Source organism: Lupinus angustifolius, chromosome LG11, assembly GCF_001865875.1.
Source record: "Lupinus angustifolius cultivar Tanjil chromosome LG11, LupAngTanjil_v1.0, whole genome shotgun sequence".
In the NCBI taxonomy this organism is placed as follows: domain Eukaryota; kingdom Viridiplantae; phylum Streptophyta; class Magnoliopsida; order Fabales; family Fabaceae; genus Lupinus; species Lupinus angustifolius.
In genome coordinates, this window is record NC_032019.1 from 33,758,945 (window position 1) to 33,778,025 (window position 19,081).

General features: G+C 29.3%; 2 protein-coding genes across 3 annotated transcripts; both read right to left on the reverse strand.

Moving 5' to 3' along the window:
* On the reverse strand, positions 7,402–7,955 carry LOC109360090. The gene is made up of 2 exons (XM_019604824.1): positions 7,726–7,955; positions 7,402–7,608 (listed from the first exon to the last, which is right to left on the reverse strand). The coding sequence occupies exons 1-2, from the start codon at positions 7,835–7,837 to the stop codon at positions 7,481–7,483; spliced, it is 240 nt and encodes a 79-aa protein (XP_019460369.1). The 5' UTR covers positions 7,838–7,955; the 3' UTR covers positions 7,402–7,480.
* Positions 9,214–13,155, reverse strand: LOC109359297 (probable proteasome inhibitor). Of its 2 annotated transcripts, none has more exons than XM_019603913.1 (9): positions 12,913–13,155; positions 12,657–12,828; positions 11,337–11,480; positions 10,902–10,994; positions 10,565–10,642; positions 10,368–10,460; positions 10,191–10,268; positions 9,596–9,674; positions 9,214–9,411 (listed from the first exon to the last, which is right to left on the reverse strand). In XM_019603913.1, exons 1-8 carry the CDS (start codon positions 13,085–13,087, stop codon positions 9,596–9,598), a joined length of 912 nt encoding a protein of 303 aa, XP_019459458.1. In that variant the 5' UTR covers positions 13,088–13,155; the 3' UTR covers positions 9,214–9,411. The 2 variants fall into 2 exon arrangements, with proteins under 2 accessions (XP_019459458.1, XP_019459459.1); XM_019603914.1 differs by having other exon boundaries at positions 9,214–9,417.

A 19,081-nucleotide genomic window follows, 5' to 3' on the forward strand; every position in this document is an offset into this window, starting at 1 on the left:
ACCATTTATATCTATTCTATTCCTTATATAAGTTAAATTAGTGAAAAAAATTCTGCTCTACTTTGGTGTGGTTGACTATCGAGAATAAACAAGATGACTATTAATATATGGCTTATGAGGAACGATATTATTTTTAAAAATTCGAGATTTCATCTTAATGAAATGAGATGATGGAACTTATATTCGTACATTCTTGGAACATCTTAAAGAATTTATTGTAATAGTTTCAATTTCTCTTTTTTTTGGATTAGACATTCAATGTTTAATAGTTAATTTTGTATTAGATGAATATGAATATCACTTATTCTCCTTGTTTTTATTTTTCATTTTTTAATAAAGTTCATTGTTAATAAAAAAAGTGATGATAATATATATATATATATATATATATATATATATATATATATATATAATGAAGAGAGATTCGTTTACACCCAAGTTTCATTTACACTAAATCTCAGTCGTTTATTTTCTTAAATCTAATAGACCAAACAAATGAGTGCAGTCTTTTTCTCTCTCATCATTTATTGCACTCATCTATTTGGTCTATTAGATTTAAGAAAATGGACGACTGAGATTTAGTGCAATTAGTGTAAACAAAACTTAGGTGTAAACAAATCTCTCCTCGTATATAATATTGACATTATAATTTTTTAAAATATTTTATGATATTAGTATATACATGTTTTTGGTATAATATTTTATAGTCTAATTTTTTTTCATTTTTCCTGTAGTGGGAAACTTCATGTTGTTAGACTTGAGTTTCTTCCATGTTTTTTTTGTTGTTTGTTTGTTTTATTATGATATTTATATACTATTAGTATAAATATTTATATACAGATAATATTATCTATTATATATTTATATTAGCTTTTTAAGAATCGATAATAATAAAATATGAATAGTTGACAATATACTAAAGTGTGTAAATTTTATACAATGTCAGTACACATTTTTTACTTATATCAAAGTGCTTGGATTTTGGTGTGGGGTCATTAGGCATTAATGATTTTTTATCAAGCATTTAACACTTTCTTTTTATAAAATCAAGGTGAAGATTATATATGGTAATTGGTTTGGGATTATTGATGGAATTGTCCTATTTGGGCATAAGAATTTTTTCTTGCAAATATGGAAATTGGGATTTGGAGAGAGAAACGCGGACCATATCCGCGTATATGTGAAATTTTATGAATAATTAAATTTTTTATTTCATATTATGTTATATTTTTTAAATTGTAATCAAATTTTATGTCTTGATATTCATATTTTCCTATTATTTAGTTTTGAACTTGTTAATTGAGTTCTTTATTATTTTTGTTATATATTTATATTATTAGGTTTTAATTAATATTTTAGTCTCTATGGGATCCATACAGATATGGGAAGGCATTGTGGGTGATTATCAAACATAATTTATTTCATATAGGAAATAGAGATAGTACTAGGAGTAAGTGGGGTAATCATGGTAGTACTCCTTATCTTGCATTTTTTTATAATGAGTGTAATATATGTTTTTAGTGTAAAGATTTGTAAACATTTATTACATTATCTACTATTTATTTAGATTATTTTTTTATGGAGTCAATAATAATTAAAGAGAAGGAATCAGTTTACACTCAAGTTAAGTTACACTAATTACACTCAATATTAATATTTCATTTTCTTATATCCAACGGACCAAATGGATAGGTGTAATAAATTATTTAAGATTTCTTGTTTTCTCTCTCATCACTTATTGCACTCACCGGTTTGGTCCGTTAGATATACAAAAATGAAAAAGTAGGATTGAATGTAATTAGTGTAACTTAACTTGAGTATAAACGGATTCATCCTCATAATTAAATATAAATTATATATAATATAATAGGAATATATAAAACTCGGTTAATCCATTTTTCTTTCTTTTATCATCCTTACTTGAGATGTGACGTCTCATTCTATCCACCTCATGATTTGTACTATCAAATAAAAATAGGGATCAGATACATTGTAGCATTTACTATCAAATAATTCACAAACTTCTTACTTTTTATAAAAAGTAAAAAATAAATTTTAAAATGAGTTTTATTTAACATATTTCTTAATAAACATATAAACAACTAAATATTATTTATCTTCCTATTTCATGTAATATTATTTTTTGAAAGAACATTTACTTTGGTCCTTATAAGTTTTTATGTACCAATTTGATGCCCTAAAACTGTACCACAAACTAGTACACAAAAATTACATTAGTAAGTTAATATAGTTTCTTTCAAGAGTCAAAATGTTAAAAATAACTAATTTAACTCACTGTTAATATCTTTAGATCATTTTAGGTTTTTCGATTCTCATAGTTCAAATTTCTTAATTAATAAAGTGAATAGTTTTAGTAAAATATTTTTCACATGAAAAAATGTAACCCAGGCAACATTTCATCATTTGAAAATACCAAAAGTCCCCATAATAAAGAACTTTTATAACATGGTTGGACTGGCCTAAAAATTTGTTCTGCCATAAAAAATATTATTGAAAATATAAATTTAAAATTTCCAATACATTCTTGACTTTTTTTCTTCCTTTCAAAGGATTGTGTTTCTTTGCCCCTTTTGGGCTTACAACATTAACACATTTTGGGAATGAAGGAATGGTTCATCTCACATTACCTTATGGCTATGACCTTATCAATTTATCTTGTCTGACCCAAACTAGTTGTGGCTTTCTTAATTTCCTCTTCTTCCATTTCACCTTAAAATAGTTAAGATTTGATGCTTTATTGAGTCATATAAGTTTAGATGACTCAGATAGACAAGGACATAGAGCCACTTTTGGAATTAGGAAAAGGCACACTAATAATTAAAGAGAGAGACAAATTATTGTAACATTGTTTACTATATAGATTTGGAGTAGTGCTTTTTAATATTTGTATTGATTCATACCACACCAATAATTTCCTTGCTCATTATTTATATGAATGCAATTTTAAAATTTTGTGCATGAAGAGAAAATTATGCTAAGTTTGGACATGATGGAATGATAGATAATGGAATGAAAAGGGAAAGGATACAACAAAGTGAAGTAAGGTCACTTCAATTTGTATTATTAGGAAGGGGTGGGATAGAATAGAACATAAGAATGATTTTATTTTTATTGATTTCACTTCAATTTAGAAAAATAGAATTTGTGGATTTTGAGAGAAATGATTTATTTACCATATTATTTTCTAAAAGAACTTTTGAACAATGAAATCTTGATTTATCTCCTTCTATTTTATTTTATTTTATTTATCTCTATTCCATTCATTCAAATAAAACATTAACATGCTAATAATCAACCAAACCTTTGAAATCACAATTATTGGAGTTCACATGTTAGGATGCTCGAAAAATTAAGATTCATATAAACAAACAATAATATAACACTACTGAAAATCAAATCAACATTCTCTTCTTTTCCCTTAACCAAATCAACCTTCTTGTTTCTATTCAGATAAGAATAAATTATTGGACAGTTTTATTTCAGTGAATGTACCCTTCAAAATCATTTCTTAATGACATCCAATAAGGTTCATAAATGTCTTGGATAAAGTAAATGGTGTCACATAGGATAAACTAGTTGAGCATAAAGAATGGGCCATGAAATAGTTTTTGGATAAGAAAGTTAAAAACATGTAATAGGATATACACTAGTTGAGATATTTTATTAACCAATTTGTTGAAAGATAATGAAGGTTAATGAAGGAGTTATGGGAAGGGACCTCATATACATCACATAGCAAATGATTACACAATAAAGGGAAGATAGCAAAACAATGGTCCATATTACAGGCTGAGTCTTTTAGGCACTAATGAGGGTCACCAATTGCTATTAGGGTGTCCCTATCTCCCACTTCCTTCCACATGGAGTGTGCCCTTTTCTTCAACTAAGTTTTATTTCAGCTTAGTCGGGAGATATTCATTCGTGGGCTTAAGTGTTCTTTTATGGGTTCATAAGTGAAATAATCACATCATATATTATAAAAATCTTAAAGTATTAAGTTTATGAGTTTATTCATGTTATTTAACTCATTTACTTATATAAATGTGAGACTTTTTATTCGTACTTGTAATATCTAACTGGAATTAGAGATATATTTTTCCTTGATGATGAATGGAATAAAACTGAGCCACGATATGAACCCAAATATTGTTCATTTATGTCAATAATTTTTCTTAATTAACACTCACAACAATTACAAAACTTGATTTGAGTTCAATGGTCTCTTGTTAATTGTTAAGCTCACATAATAACTGTTGAGGACATGACTACATGTTTAAGTGTTTTGCTTGCATATATTGAACAAATTATCATCATGAAGTAGCAAATTTTGCAACTTGTACTTGTGTATATGCTTTACAAGTTAGTATATTATTTAGTATTGTTACGAGAGTGATCGTCCTCAACCTCTCTTATTATTCAAATTATGTCACTCGTCTTCATAAATTAATTTTATTATTTTATATTTGAGTGTAATATTATACAATGTCTCCTAAACCCGAGAGAAAGAAGAAGAAAGCTATGGAAGAAGCTTGAGGGAGAAGAAGAGAGAAAAGGAAATTGTCTCAACTTCATTATGAGTGTTATGAATGTTCTGAATACAAGGAGTAATGACCAACACCTTTTATTCAAAAGTTACACAACTTCTATCTATCAAAGAAGATAAGTAACCAACTTACTAAAGAGGAACAATTATAACTACCAATAACTACCTAACAAAAAGGGAAAGAAGTGGTATTTCAGTAAGTACATATCTCTAACATACCCCTCAAGTTGGGCTATGTAGAGAACATATATAGACCCAACTTGGATATGAAAGAATGAAAGGAAGAAGGAGGCAAAGCCTTGGTGAATGCATCAACAATCTGAGCAGGGGAAAAGATTGGGAGAAGGTGAATGAGTCCTTCCTAAATTTTATCTCTAATGACGTGACAATCAATTTCAATATGCTTGGTACGCTCATCAAAGACTGGATTTGAACAAAATAGATGGTAGATCTATTGTCACAATACACTTGAGTAGGATTGAGAAGAGGGACTTGCAAGTCTTGAAAAAAATAGTCGATCTAGTGAATCTCACAAGCCAAGCTACCAAGATCACGATACTTAATTAGCTTCAGAAGAAGACCTACTCACAGTGTTTTGCTTCTTGGATTTCCAAGAAATAAGATAAGAGCCAATGAAGATGTAGAACATCGTGATGAATTTTCTGGTATCCAAATAACATGCCAAATCAGAGTCTACAAAAGTATATAACTTTGCTACAGAATTGGAGGAGAAGAAAAGCCCATATGTAGAGGAAGCCTTGAGGTAGTGTAGAACCTTGATGACTACTTTATAATATGGTGTCATGGGCTTGTTCATGAAAAGTTTGAGTTGGTGGACTACATAGGACAAATTTGGTCTAGAAATTGTCAAGTAAAACAACCTTCTCCCAAATCTTATATAAGCAGCACCATCAGAAAAAGGCTCACTATAGACAAATTGGAACTTGGCAGAAAGATCAAAGGATACCTTAGCAGACTAAATAGCAAGGCAAACATAGTCTTCTAAAATGGATAGAGCATATTTTCGTTGATTGAGATGGATTCATTCCTTGGACCTAGCAATCTCAAGGCCCAGAAAAAATGGGACCCTAAGTCCTTGATTCTATAGTTTTGGTGAAGGAATGTTTTAACTTTAGTAATCTCAGTCATATCATTGCCAACTAACGCCATATTATCTACATACACCAGAATTGCAGGAAAGGAATTTGATGATAACTTAGTGAAGAAAACATGATATGCCAAAGAATGTGCATAATCCAAATATATTAGTGCAGCAGACAAGGTAGTGTGTCATTCTCGACTAGCTTGCTTAAGCCCATACAAGGATGTATTCAACTTGCAAACCTGATTGGGGTCAAAGAGAGAAAGTCCTAGAGGAGGTACCATGTGCACCTCTTCATGTAAGTCACCATGAAGAAATGCATTATTCACATCAAGTTGTTCTAGGAACCATCCCCTTGTAGCTGCTAAGGCAAGAACAACGCTAACTTAGTGACTTTCACAACATTTGATAAAGTATCAAAATAGTCCACACCTTCCATTTGAGTGGAACTATTGGCAACCAATCTCGCTCTATACCTTTCCAACGAACCATCAGCATGAAGCTTGATCTTACAAACCCATTTGCAGTCAATGGGAACTTTTCCAGAAGGAAGAGGCATCAGGGTCCAGGGTTTTTTCAACTTAAGTAAGGGTGAGCATGGACTGAGTTGGAACGAGTTAAGACTTGTCCCCTACCTGTGCATGGTGCCATCCCTACCAACAAGTTAGGGAAATGCTCTTTTTTTATAAAGAGATTGTGAATAATTAATATTTATCATATACTCAAGACATCTTGAGAATATTATCTTCAACTTTCTATGTTGGATTTTATAGCCCTTAAGAGTCAATCAAATAATTCTAATATTTTAGAAATGCAATAGCCTTGTGTTCATATTCAATTGAACACATTAATAATCATATTATCCTATCAATTAAAGAGACATTCCCAACATTCATTTAATTACAATCGTTTTGGTTTTGATTATCAAGTGATTTTGATGTTAGTCTGTATAAATTAATTACCTTTTATTTTAGTCCATTAAAGTGGCAAATTTAAATATATGATTTTGCTCATTGTTATTTTGTTTGTCTTGCATATATGCTTTTAATGATTATATTTAATACCTTTTGGATATATGAGTAGTTAGACCCTAATTTTAATATTTTGGTTCGAATTTAAACCTAACACTATTTGCTCAATGAGAATTTTTATTATTTTTTAATATTCATATTATTACTTTTTATATCGGATTCTGCAGAATAATTTTTCAAACCCTAAACCTAATATTCACATCGATTCTACATTTGGAAATCTCATCATTTCATCTAGAATGTGATATTTTTCATATTAATCCAAAAATAAATAATATTTCAATTATTATCATTTTCCATTACAGAAATTAAGGACTGAAATCAAAACTAGACAATTTATAGGGACTAAATAAAAAATTCTTAATTTATAAGGACTAAATAATTTTTTTTAATTTATAGGGACTAAAATCAAAACTCGCAAAACTAAATAAATAATGTGAGAGACATATGATATCATTGATATGACCTTCTTTACTAGGTCAACAATTTCAACACAAAACTAATGATAATAACTAAATTGCCAAATATTAAAAGTACAAGAACTAAAATAACAAAACAACAATTGAGTGACTAAAATCAAAATTTGAGGCAGGAAAAAATAATTAAACCTTCTTATTTTGTAGCAGACTAATTAAAGTGCCATGGATATGTGGTGGCCATATATTTGTATATCATTGCTATTAACATGTTCCACATAACACACTCTTAATATTGTTTAATATCTATAATATTTCTAAACTCAATATACAACAAATGAAAAACTAGGAGAGATACAAAAGATAACTAGTGTGATTTCCAAGGCAAACACTGCAAATTATTACAAGATTCTACCCATGTACTAGTGCATGCACCTCCATCTCCATCACAACACTTGCAAACAACTCCAAGTGTTGCAAAAATCTTTGAGGACCCTTCAATTACATCACATACAAATTAAATTAACAACAACACACAAAACAAAAATGAATCAGCAATTCTCACAAGCACAAAACAAAGATGGAGAATAATTTGTAAATAATTCTAGTTACCTTGATTAGATATTAAGGAAAGTGCCCTTCCTTCTATAACTAATGGTTTCTCTGAAATTGAAACAACCATGATGATCAACAAGAATAGCACATAAGGCTTATTCATAGCCATATATCACTCTGTGATTTGATGAGCTTCTAAAACCTAAGAGGTATAAGAGCTATGGAGCACTTCGAAGTTGTGAACTTTTGAGGACTAAACTTGTATAGGATGATATGTGAGCCATATATTGTTATTATAATATTTTTAAAATGATAAAGAAAAATAAAAGTGAAAATGACATGCAATGCATTGTAACTTTATATTAATGTGTTGTCTAGAAGAAAAAGGTGGGGTAGGTCCTCTTATTTATTTGGATTGAACGTGAGCCTAATAAGTTGAAATGTTAGGTCTATTGGGATTCTAGAAGACCCAATCAAACCTTCTAGCTCTTTATATAATTTTGTTGGTATTTATCCCCTTTTCACAATAATTAAGTCATGATGTCATATGACAATATTAAACCAAAAATAATACCATTAAGTCTTTATTTCATTAGATGGTAAAATCAGTTAATTGAACAAATGACATCAAAATATCGACCCTAAATGAATATACCTACCATACAATATGTCTCATTAAATTAAATAAGTTAAATTTAAAAAATTATATAAAATAAAGTTTATATCAAATATAAACAGTTGAAAATACACTATATTTTATTTTCCTGGTTTTATGTAGAGAATCTTCACCCTAGAAGAAGATCTCAAGTAAACCTAGATTCTAGGGAAAGAAACATTTGTTAGATCCCCTAACAAAACAAACACATCACTAAGGGTGGGAAGAAAACAAATTGCATATCTGGCCTACTACCTAATGTAGTCTACTCAAACTTCATTATTTAGCAAGTTAGATTATAGTTTTTCAAAATGTGTATTTAGGTATGCAGATTGCAGACTAAGGTTTGAGTTTATGAAAAAACTTATTTAACCTATTAATCTAACATATTTATTAAATATTAAAATGTATTTTCACAATTATAAGGTAGATAATGCAATATTTTCAGTGTATCAATATTAAAGCCTAAATTTATATAGTATAGGAAAAAAACAACAAATATATAAAATATATTAACAATCTCAGCTCCTTAACTATAATAAAATACATTAACCAACAAATAGTAGACCTATATTAAGTCATAATATTTTTTTCTTAAATTATTTGATGAGAAATACTATGGAAAGAGACAAGGGATGTGATATGTTGGACGCAAACACACACAGACACAACATGCTACACGCTTCCCACCTTGTTACGTCTCTTTAGGCTCACGAGTGACAAGTTGTATTCCATTTTGCTTTAACTTATTGGTCTTAAGTTCACATTAGATATAAAACAACAACCAAACCTTAATCCCGATAAGTTGGATCAGCTTCACGTATCATGTACATGAAACTAGATATAAGAATAGACAAACATCTAAATCCCTCAACAAGGGGAACCCAAAGTCACCGAAATGTGAATGGTTTTTATAGTATGTTTCACTTCAAAGTTTACAACCCATTTCTCAAGTTATTTAAATCCAAAACCATTTTCTGGGGCATACATAGGAGTTTGATTGAGTAGATCACACATACTGTTATTTTTCTTCCCTGATAAAAGGAATATAGACAAAAAAAGGGAATGAAAAATGAAAAGTGATGCTACTACATCTATATATATATATGTAGAGTATAATACTTATACACTATTAGTATAAAAATTTATACACAGTCAGTGCACCATTTACCATTCATTTGTATTACGTTGACGATGATTAAATATGAATGGTGAATGATGAAATGACAATGTAAAAAACTCTTACGCTGTCAGTGTATATATCTTTCTCTCCTATATGTAATCTGAATCAGCATCTCTACGGAAATGTTGCAAGTCTGGATGACCATCATATCCTGGCCTTGGAGGATTCCTGCAAGACATGAAGAAGAAAAATTTGTTTATTTGATGTTATATTTAACAACACATGCATGTTTAATAAACTATATCACTGTCCATCAATATTTTGTAAGGACCTGGTTACCTAGGCACCAAATCTTTTACATTAATACTCATAACCCTTCAGAGTTAAATCATATCAGTGTCTATGTTTTTTTTTAATTAAATTGAATAATTCCGAAAACTATTGATGCAAAAGTGATGTACAAAGTATGATGTAAGATAACACTTACCCCATTTGTGTAAAACACTGATCCATACATACCCAACATAAATGGAATTAATTTAAGCAATTGAGAAGAAACCTTAAATTATAATCAACCCAGTATCACATGCCTAAAATCCGTAGCTAACAGTTGAAACAAGTATTTTCATGATCTATCCAGATAATTGACACTGACAGTAAGATCAGTGTTTGGATAAACATATAAATGGCGTCATTGCATTTGCAGCAGTATACTATATGAATATATGATGTACTCCATCATACCTTGCAAACCTGTTGGGTTCAAAACCAGGAACACCGGGAGGGCCATAGGGATCAAATCGAGCACCCGGAGGAACACCCCTATTAAGAAATATTCACAGACAGAGATAAGCATATGATAATAAGCCACGTGTATCAATCAGAGAGCAAAACAATAAAAAAGAGATGTGAACAACTTACGGCTGTCCTCCGTGAAAAGCAGGTCCTCCACCACCGAGCCAACGTGGGTCATTAGGACCAAAAAGCATGCTGCCACCAAATCCAGGATCACCCCTGAAATCCAGAAAGGAAAATGTCAAGGGAGATAATAATTGTTAAAACATGACCTAACATTTGTTCGGGAGGCTAAAAATCTAATATTTGGGGAAAACGCATACCTTGTAGGGTACATTCCAGCACCAGGCCCAGGAAAAAGATCACTGCCAGAACCACTGGGAACTGGAGGCAATATTATTCTGTTGAAAAAGGCAAAATATTAAAACTTAATTAATACAAAAGCAAAAGACAATCATAAGCAGGGAAAATTACAAGCAAGGATCAGAAAGACACCACAGAACAGATTGCTCCGTAAAAGCTAACAAAATCTAGCAAAATGCTGCCGAGTTTAATAATAGTACATCACTCCTTTATACAAGGTAGAAGAAATGGAGGAGTTCACCATTTCTGCAAAGACCAGTTACATTCACCACAACATACGGAAAGAGGAATGCTTACCCAGATGGATGATTTGGAGGAGCGACAAGTCCACCAAATCCAGCACCAGGTTCATATATCCCTTGCCTTGTCCTGTCATTTGTTTCTGAACTTCTGTAAAAAAACAATGAAATCATCTGTCACATTAAGACTTGGTTGTCTCTCTATGTTACTGCTAACAAATGTTATCTACAAAAATGATGTGAGATTTAGCATGCATCTACTACCAGTGTAAAAGCTTCTTACACACACTATCACTTGGTCATGCATTCCCATATAATTATTAACTGGTGAAGTGAAAAAACTTTAAATTGACAATGAATCAAAATTAAACTCATATAAATGTATAACGGTTCAATTCGGATAATTTCTAGCATTTACTCAAACAGTTATATGAGGTTTGCATTCCCAGATAACAATGAAAAAGGAGACCAAGTTCAGAAAATGCAAATCTACCTATTACTTGACGAGCTAGCCTTGGCGGTGGAACCATCTAATTTGGACAAGATTTCCGCATCTATGCTCTTCACAAGCTTCTCCAAATTCTTAAACTGCTGAGAATAATTGTTGCCTCCATCCTCTCCAGCATATTCCTCAACACTGCAACAACAAATCAATAACCCAATTTCAAAATGAGCACAATTAAACACAATAAAGGAAACCAAGTTGCAAAAATACATACTTCTCAACATAGGATTGAGAAAAAAGTTCTAAAAAATAATAAGCATTTACTGGATATGAATTAAAAAAACAATAATGATAACAATAGCCCTATTGAACATAACAAAGTAAACCAAGTTGTAAAACCCAAACTTCTCATCAAGTTACAAAAAAATAAAACAAGTATTCACTGCATATAAAGAAAACAACAACAGATATATGATATACTTTCATATATCATATATATATGAAATCAAGATAGTTATCTTACATAATTGGCCTATTTCTTGTGTGCCCTAATTGAAGTATTTTGAAAAGGAAAAAAATAAACTTTTTCTATGTAATAGAGGCCTTCTTTAATTTTGAATTATGACTAATATTGATTAGTCGAAGTTAGCTGATCAAATGGAACGGGATTAAGACTTGATTGTTTGTATTCATTAATCAAAGTGCTCTTTAGTATTATATATTTGTATTCACCAAAACGACGACAATGATTTTTATCAGCTGTAGCAAAGAAAGAAACTTCACAGACGTCAAAATATGAAGAAATATACATGCCTAAACACTTTTTTCTATGGATAAAGATCTAATTGATAGAGGAAGCACAGTGAAGATGCATCAGCCAGGTTTTGTACCAATCCGATAAAAACGGCTCACTTATATCATACTACAAAAGTTATGAATCTACTTATATGTAATAAAGTCAACCCCCAAGAGTTTTGAAGTTTTTTCTTGATAAGAAAGAATGAACTCTCTCAAAGATTCTATAGCAATTTTCCACACAACAGATAAAGCACATGCAAAAATTCAACTTCCAACACAGAACATAAAAGACCAGTACACGAGGCTCTCACTTAGTGGGGTCTAGTAATAATAGATATACTCAGCCTCAGCCCGGAAGCGGAGGGCTGTTTGCAGGACTTGAAATCATGGTCACTAAGCAACAACCTTAGCATACTTACTCCACAAGCCGAGTGCCTGTTTTCGGGATTTGAGACTATGGTCACTAAACAACAACCTTAGCATTGCGTCAAACTCACTCTAATGGAAAAAACATAGTAAAATAAAATAATTAAAAACTGAAATCAGCAAGAAAAAAGAAAAATCAATTACTTGATCACAAAGTGTGCAGGCTCAGAAGATCCTTCAGCCAAACCATCAACAATCAAATTTTCATTCATCACAACGCATTTCAAAAGCACTTTCTTCAAACCCTTTTCCGGGTTCGCGTAAATAAACGCGTACTCGTCGTTTAATTCGTTCCACTGATCAATTGAAACCTCATCTACACACAAAACGCAAACAACAACAAATAAATTCGATAACTTTAGCAGAAAAAAGGAGAAAAAAAGAAAAGGGTTTTTTTTACCATTGGAGGAGTTGTAAAACGCGGTGTCGTTTAGGGCTTGAGGACCCGTAGCGGTGAGGATGTAACCGGAGGCGAGAAAAGAAGCGTGAACGGCAAAGGCGATTTTGTCGTTTTGGTTACGGAAGGTTGGCCTTCCGGCTCTGATCACTGCCATCACCGATTTATCAGTTGCCATTGTCGTTTGTGATTTCAGCGTTAGACGAAGTGTCGTTTTTAGGAGTGGGTTTTGTGGAAGGTACTTAATTAATTTAGGAGAAAAAGATATATACTAGACTGAACAGTAATATCCATTTGTATTATTTTTGTTGTTTTAGAATTGTATGATGGTTAATAAACTCATAATGTATATATTAAATCGTTTTAATTAACATTCACTCTTAAATAAAAAGTATACAAATGTAAATAGTAGATAATTACCTTATTATATTTTTACACCACAAATGTATAAATATTTATACTACATCCTTTGATATTTATATGTATTACTTTTATTTAAAAATCAATAACATTATAGTGGTAGTAATATAAAAACTCTTACTCATATATTTTTTTCTCTATTTTATTGCATAAAATGTAATATTTATGTATTATTGATGTAAGATTTATATATAGTCAATGTATTATATACCATTCATTTGTAATATTTATATTTAAAGTCAACAATAGTTAAAATACATAGTAAATAATATAATAAAAATGTAAAAAACTTTTATACTATGTGTATATATTTTTCTCTAGTGTAAAATCTTATTATTTCCATAAGCTCCACATGTTCTAGAAGTCAGAGGTAACAAAGGAAACTAGTTTCATCATGTTTGTTAGTATAGTATGTATTAATTAATTAATAATCATCTATCAACAGAACTATAAAGAGTTTAAAATCTATACATTGACAGTGTAAAGTTTTTTATATTGTCAGCACATCATTCACATTCATATTGATTAGTAATACTTTTGTTTGAAAGTCAACAATAACTAATATATGAATGATAAGGATTTACTGATAGTGTAAAAAACACTTACACTATCAATGTATATATATTAAATTCAACTATAAAATGATGGAGAAAAATATGTCCTTACAAGCAAATTTAAGATTTAATAAGAATATTGATATTTACAAAATAAAAATTAAATACCAATGATGTGAAGGTAAAAAAGGAAAGTAGTTATATCATGTTTGTTAGTATAGTATGTATTAATTAATTAATAATCAGAAGAAGCTATAAACAAAATTATAAATAGTTTAAAATTTATGTACTCATAGTGTAAAAAAATTTATATTGTCAGCACATCATTCATATTGATTTGTAATACTTTTGTTTGAAAGTCAACGATAACTAACATGTGAATGATAAGGATTTGCTGATAATGTAAAAAAAACATTTATACTGTCAATGTATATATATTAAATCCGATTATAAAATGATGGAGAAGAATATGTCCATACAAGTAAATTTAAGATTTAATAAGAATATTGATATATAAAAAATGAAAATTAAATACAAATGATGTGAAGGTAACAAAGGAAACTAGTTTCATCATGTTTGTTAGTATAGTATGTATTAATTAATTAATAATCAGAGGAAGCTATCAACAAAATTATAAAGAGTTTAAAATCTATGCACTGACAATGTAAAGTTTTTTATACTATTAGTCCATCATTCACATTAATTTGTAATACTTTTGTTTTGTCAACCATAACTAACATATGAATGATAAGAATTCGCTGATAGTGTAAAAAACATTAACTGTCAGTGTATATATATTAAATCCAATTATAAAATGATGGAGAAGAATATGTCCATACAAGTAAATTTAAGATTTAATAAGAATATTGATATATAAAAAATGAAAATTAAATAACAATGATGTGAAGGTAACAAAAGAAACTGTTTGTTAGTATAGTATATATTAATTAATTAATTAATTAATTAATTAATAATCAGAGGAAGCTATCAACAAAATTATAAAGAGTTTAAAATCAATGGACTGACTGTATAAAATTTTTTATACTCTTAGCATATCATTCACATTGATTTGTAATACTTTTGTTTGAAAGTCAATGATAACTAACATATAAATGATATGGATTTGCTCATAGTGTAAAAAACATTTACAGTGTGAGTATATATATATTAAATCCAATTATAAAATGAGGGAGAAGAATATGTCCATACAAGTAAATTTAAGATTTAATAAGAATATTGATATATAAAAAATGAAAATTAAATACAAATGATGTGATAATCAAGATTAAAATAAAATATATGAATGTGAAAATTTCACTATTACTAATTTAACATTATTTTTATGCAATAGTCAATCAATTTTACTATCGAATAATCTGAAGAGGTAGTTAGAAACATATTGACTTTGTAATATGCATAAATTTTGTATAAAGTTTGAGATTTTTGTCGTTTTTTCAGATAACTATAAAAATATCAAATAAAAAAAAAATTATACCGTACTTGAAATATGCAATACTCCTACAGTTTATTCTAAAAAATACAATGAACCTCTCATAATTTAAAATTAACTTCATGAAAATTTGAAGTGTTTATCGATTTAGTCTTTGAGAATGATATTTTTAACTTTCTACATTTGATGATATTTTCATAAAAGTTAACTTGATATTTAGAAATTTGTTTGTATACTTTATCTTAAAAGTAAATATTTTTAATGTCATTAATAAAATAGAGATTCTCTCTTGCCCAAATCTAAGTAATTTATTAATATCTCAAACATAATTGATAATTAAATAAGATTTTCTTATTCATTTGTCGAGTCAAGTCTCTCAACCAATTCAAATATACCATTTGACTGTTGAGGATAATGTATCTCCTGGTGTGAGGAGAGAAATTATCTCCTCACACCCACTTATTAATTGACACTTGTGATATTTTACATTTTATTTTATTTTTTATTTTAAAAATAAGTAAAAAGTAGCTATGTATCATTGCTAAATAGTATAAGGAGGGCAGTTATCTCCTCATACTAGGAGATACATTATCCTCCTATTAAGAATAATGTATCTCCTGGTCTGAGGAGAGAAATTTTCGTAAAAGTTAACTTGATACTTAGAAATTTGTTTGCGTACTTTATCTTAAAAGTAAATATTTTTAATGCCATTAATAAATTAGAGATTCTCTCTTGCCCAAATCTAAGTAATTTATTAATATCTCAAACATAATTGATAATTAAATAAGATTTTCTTATTCATTTGTCGAGTCAAGTCTCTCAACCAATTCAAATATACCATTTGACTGTTGAGGATAATGTATCTCCTGGTGTGAGGAGAGAAATTATCTCCTCACACCCACTTATTAATTGACACTGATATTTTACATTTTATTTTTTATTTTATTTTAAAAATAAGTAAAAAGTAGCTATGTATCATTGCTAAATAGTATAAGGAGGGCAGTTATCTCCTCATACTAGGAGATACATTATCCTCCTATTGAGCATAATGTATCTCCTGGTGTGAGGAGAGAAATTTTCCTAAAAATTAACTTGATATTTAGAAATTTGTCTGCATACTTTATCTTAAAAGTTAATATTTTTAATTCCATTAATAAAATAGAGATTCTCTCTTGCCCAAATCTAAGTAATTTATTAATATCTCAAACATAATTGATAATTAAATAAGATTTTCTTATTCATTTGTCGAGTCGAGTCTCTCAACCAATTCAAATACACCATTTGAATGTTGAGGATAATGTATCTCCTGGTGTGAGGAGAGAAATTATCTCCTCACACCCACTTATTAATTGACACTTGTCATATTTTACATTTTATTTTATTTTTTATTTTAAAAATAAGTAAAAAGTAGCTATGTATCATTGCTAAATAGTATAAAGAGAGAAGTTATCTCCTCACACCCACTTGTTAATTGACACTTGTAATATTTTACATTTTATTTTTTATCTTATTTTAAAATAAGTAAAAAGTAACTATGTATCAATACTAACTGGTATAAGGAGAGAAGTTATCTCCTCCTATGAGGAGATACATTATCCTCTTGACTATTATGATAGAATTTTGTTCGCATCGGTCCACCTCCACATAGATCTTTCTTCCAAGTTTTGTTTTCTCAATATACCAACAACAAAAAAGATTAAAGGAAACACATGTTCTTTTTATTATATTTTAATGACTAAAATGACTTTAATATTCAATGCATTAAGTTGATCATCCTTAAAGAACAAAATTACGATAAAAGTTTAAGATTTTTTTATTCTTTGGTTGGTGTGTATTTTATTTTTTATTTTAAAAATAAGTATAAAGTAGTATGTATCATTGCTAACTAGTATAAGGAGAACCAACGGGCGTTGGTTCAAGTGGTACATACTTGATTCCCCTTAAGCAAGAAATCAGGTTCGAGTCTTGTGGATGGAATAAATGCTCGTTGGGAGAGGTAGCCCCACTTACCTTTGGATGTGCCCGGTTCGGACAGGATTGCCTCTAGTGCGAGGATACTTGTGGGAAACCAAAAAAAAAGTATAAGGAGAGAAGTTATCTCCTCATAGGAGGAGATACATTATCCTCCTATTGAAGATAATGTATCTCCTGGTGTGAGGAGAGAAATTATCTCCTCACACTCACTTATTTATTGACAATTATGATATTTTACATTTTATTTTTTATTTTATTTTAAAAATAAGTAAAAAGTAGCTATGTATCATTACTAACTAGTAATAGGAGAGAAGTGATATATCAGGAGATACGTTATCCTCCTATTGATTGTTATGTTAGAATTTTGTTGGCGTCGGTGCACCTCCACATAGATCTTTCTTCCAAGTTTTGTTTTCTCAATATACCAACAACAAAAAAGATTAAAGGAAACACATGTTCTTTTTATTATATTTTAAGGACTAAAATGACTTTAATATTCAATGCATTAAGTTGATCATCCTTAAAGAACAAGAACAAAATTACTTTAAAAGTTTAATATTTTTTTATTCTTTGGTTGGTGTGTATTTTATTTTTTATTTTAAAAATAAGTTAAAACTAAGATGTATCATTACTAACTAGTATAAGGAGAGAAGTTATCTCCTCATATCAGGGGATATATTATCCTCCCGTTGAAGATAATGTATCTCCTGGTGTAAGGAGAAATCTCCTCACACCCACTTATTAACTAACAATTGTGATATTTTACATTTTATTTTATTTTAAAAATAAGTAAAGAGTAGCTATGTAAGATTACTAACTAGTACAAGGAGAGAAGTTATATATTAGGAGATACATTATCCTTCTGTTGACTGTTATGTTAGAATTTTGTTGGCGTCGGTGCACCTCCACATAGATCTTTCTTCCAAGTTTTGTTTTCTCAATATACCAACAACAAAAAAGATTAAAGGAAACACATGTTCTTTTTATTATATTTTAATGAGTAAAATGACTTTAATATTCAATGCATTAAGTTGATCATCCTTAAAGAACAAAATTACTATAAAAGTTTAATATTTTTTTATTCTTTGGTTGGTGTTATTTTATTTTTTATTTTAAAAATAAGTAAAAAGTAATATGTATCACTACTAACTAGTATAAGGAGAGAAGTTATCTCCTCATATAACGAGAGATAATGTATCTCCGGGTGTGAAGAGAGAAATTATCTCCTCACACTCACTTATTAATTGACAATTGTGATATTTTACATTTTATTTTTTATTTTATTTTAAAAATAAGTAAAAAGTAGCTATGTATCATTACTAACTAGTACAAGGAGAGAAGTTATATATCAGGAGATACATTATCCTCCTGTTGACTACTGTTATGTTAGAATTTTGTTGGCGTCGGTGCACCTCCACATAGATCTTTCTTCCAAGTTTTGTTTTCTCAGTATACCAACAACAAAAAAGATTAAAGGAAACACATGTTCTTTTTATTATATTATGACTAAAATGACTTTAATATTCAATGCATTAAGTTGATGATCCTTAAAGAACAAAATTACTTTAAAAGTTTAGTATTTTTTTATTCTTTAGTTGGTGTGTATTTTATTTTTAAAATAAGTAAAAAGTAGTATGTATCACAACTAACTTGTATAAGGAGAGAAGTTATCTCCTCATATCATGAGATACATTATCCTCCTGTTGAAGATAATGTATCTCCTGGTGTGAGGAGAGAAATTATCTCCTCACACCCACTTATTAATTGACAATTG

Coding starts and splice junctions, on each gene's coding strand:
- LOC109359297 (XM_019603913.1), bottom strand. CDS start 13,087: ATGGCAACTGATAAATCGGTGATGGCAGTGATCAGAGCCGGAAGGCCA. Junction 12,829..12,912: donor GTTTTACAACTCCTCCAATG/GTAAAAAAAACC, acceptor TTTTGTGTGTAG/ATGAGGTTTCAATTGATCAG. Junction 9,675..10,190: donor GAACCCAACAGGTTTGCAAG/GTATGATGGAGT, acceptor CATGTCTTGCAG/GAATCCTCCAAGGCCAGGAT.
- LOC109360090 (XM_019604824.1), bottom strand. CDS start 7,837: ATGGCTATGAATAAGCCTTATGTGCTATTCTTGTTGATCATCATGGTT. Junction 7,609..7,725: donor TTCCTTAATATCTAATCAAG/GTAACTAGAATT, acceptor ATGTAATTGAAG/GGTCCTCAAAGATTTTTGCA.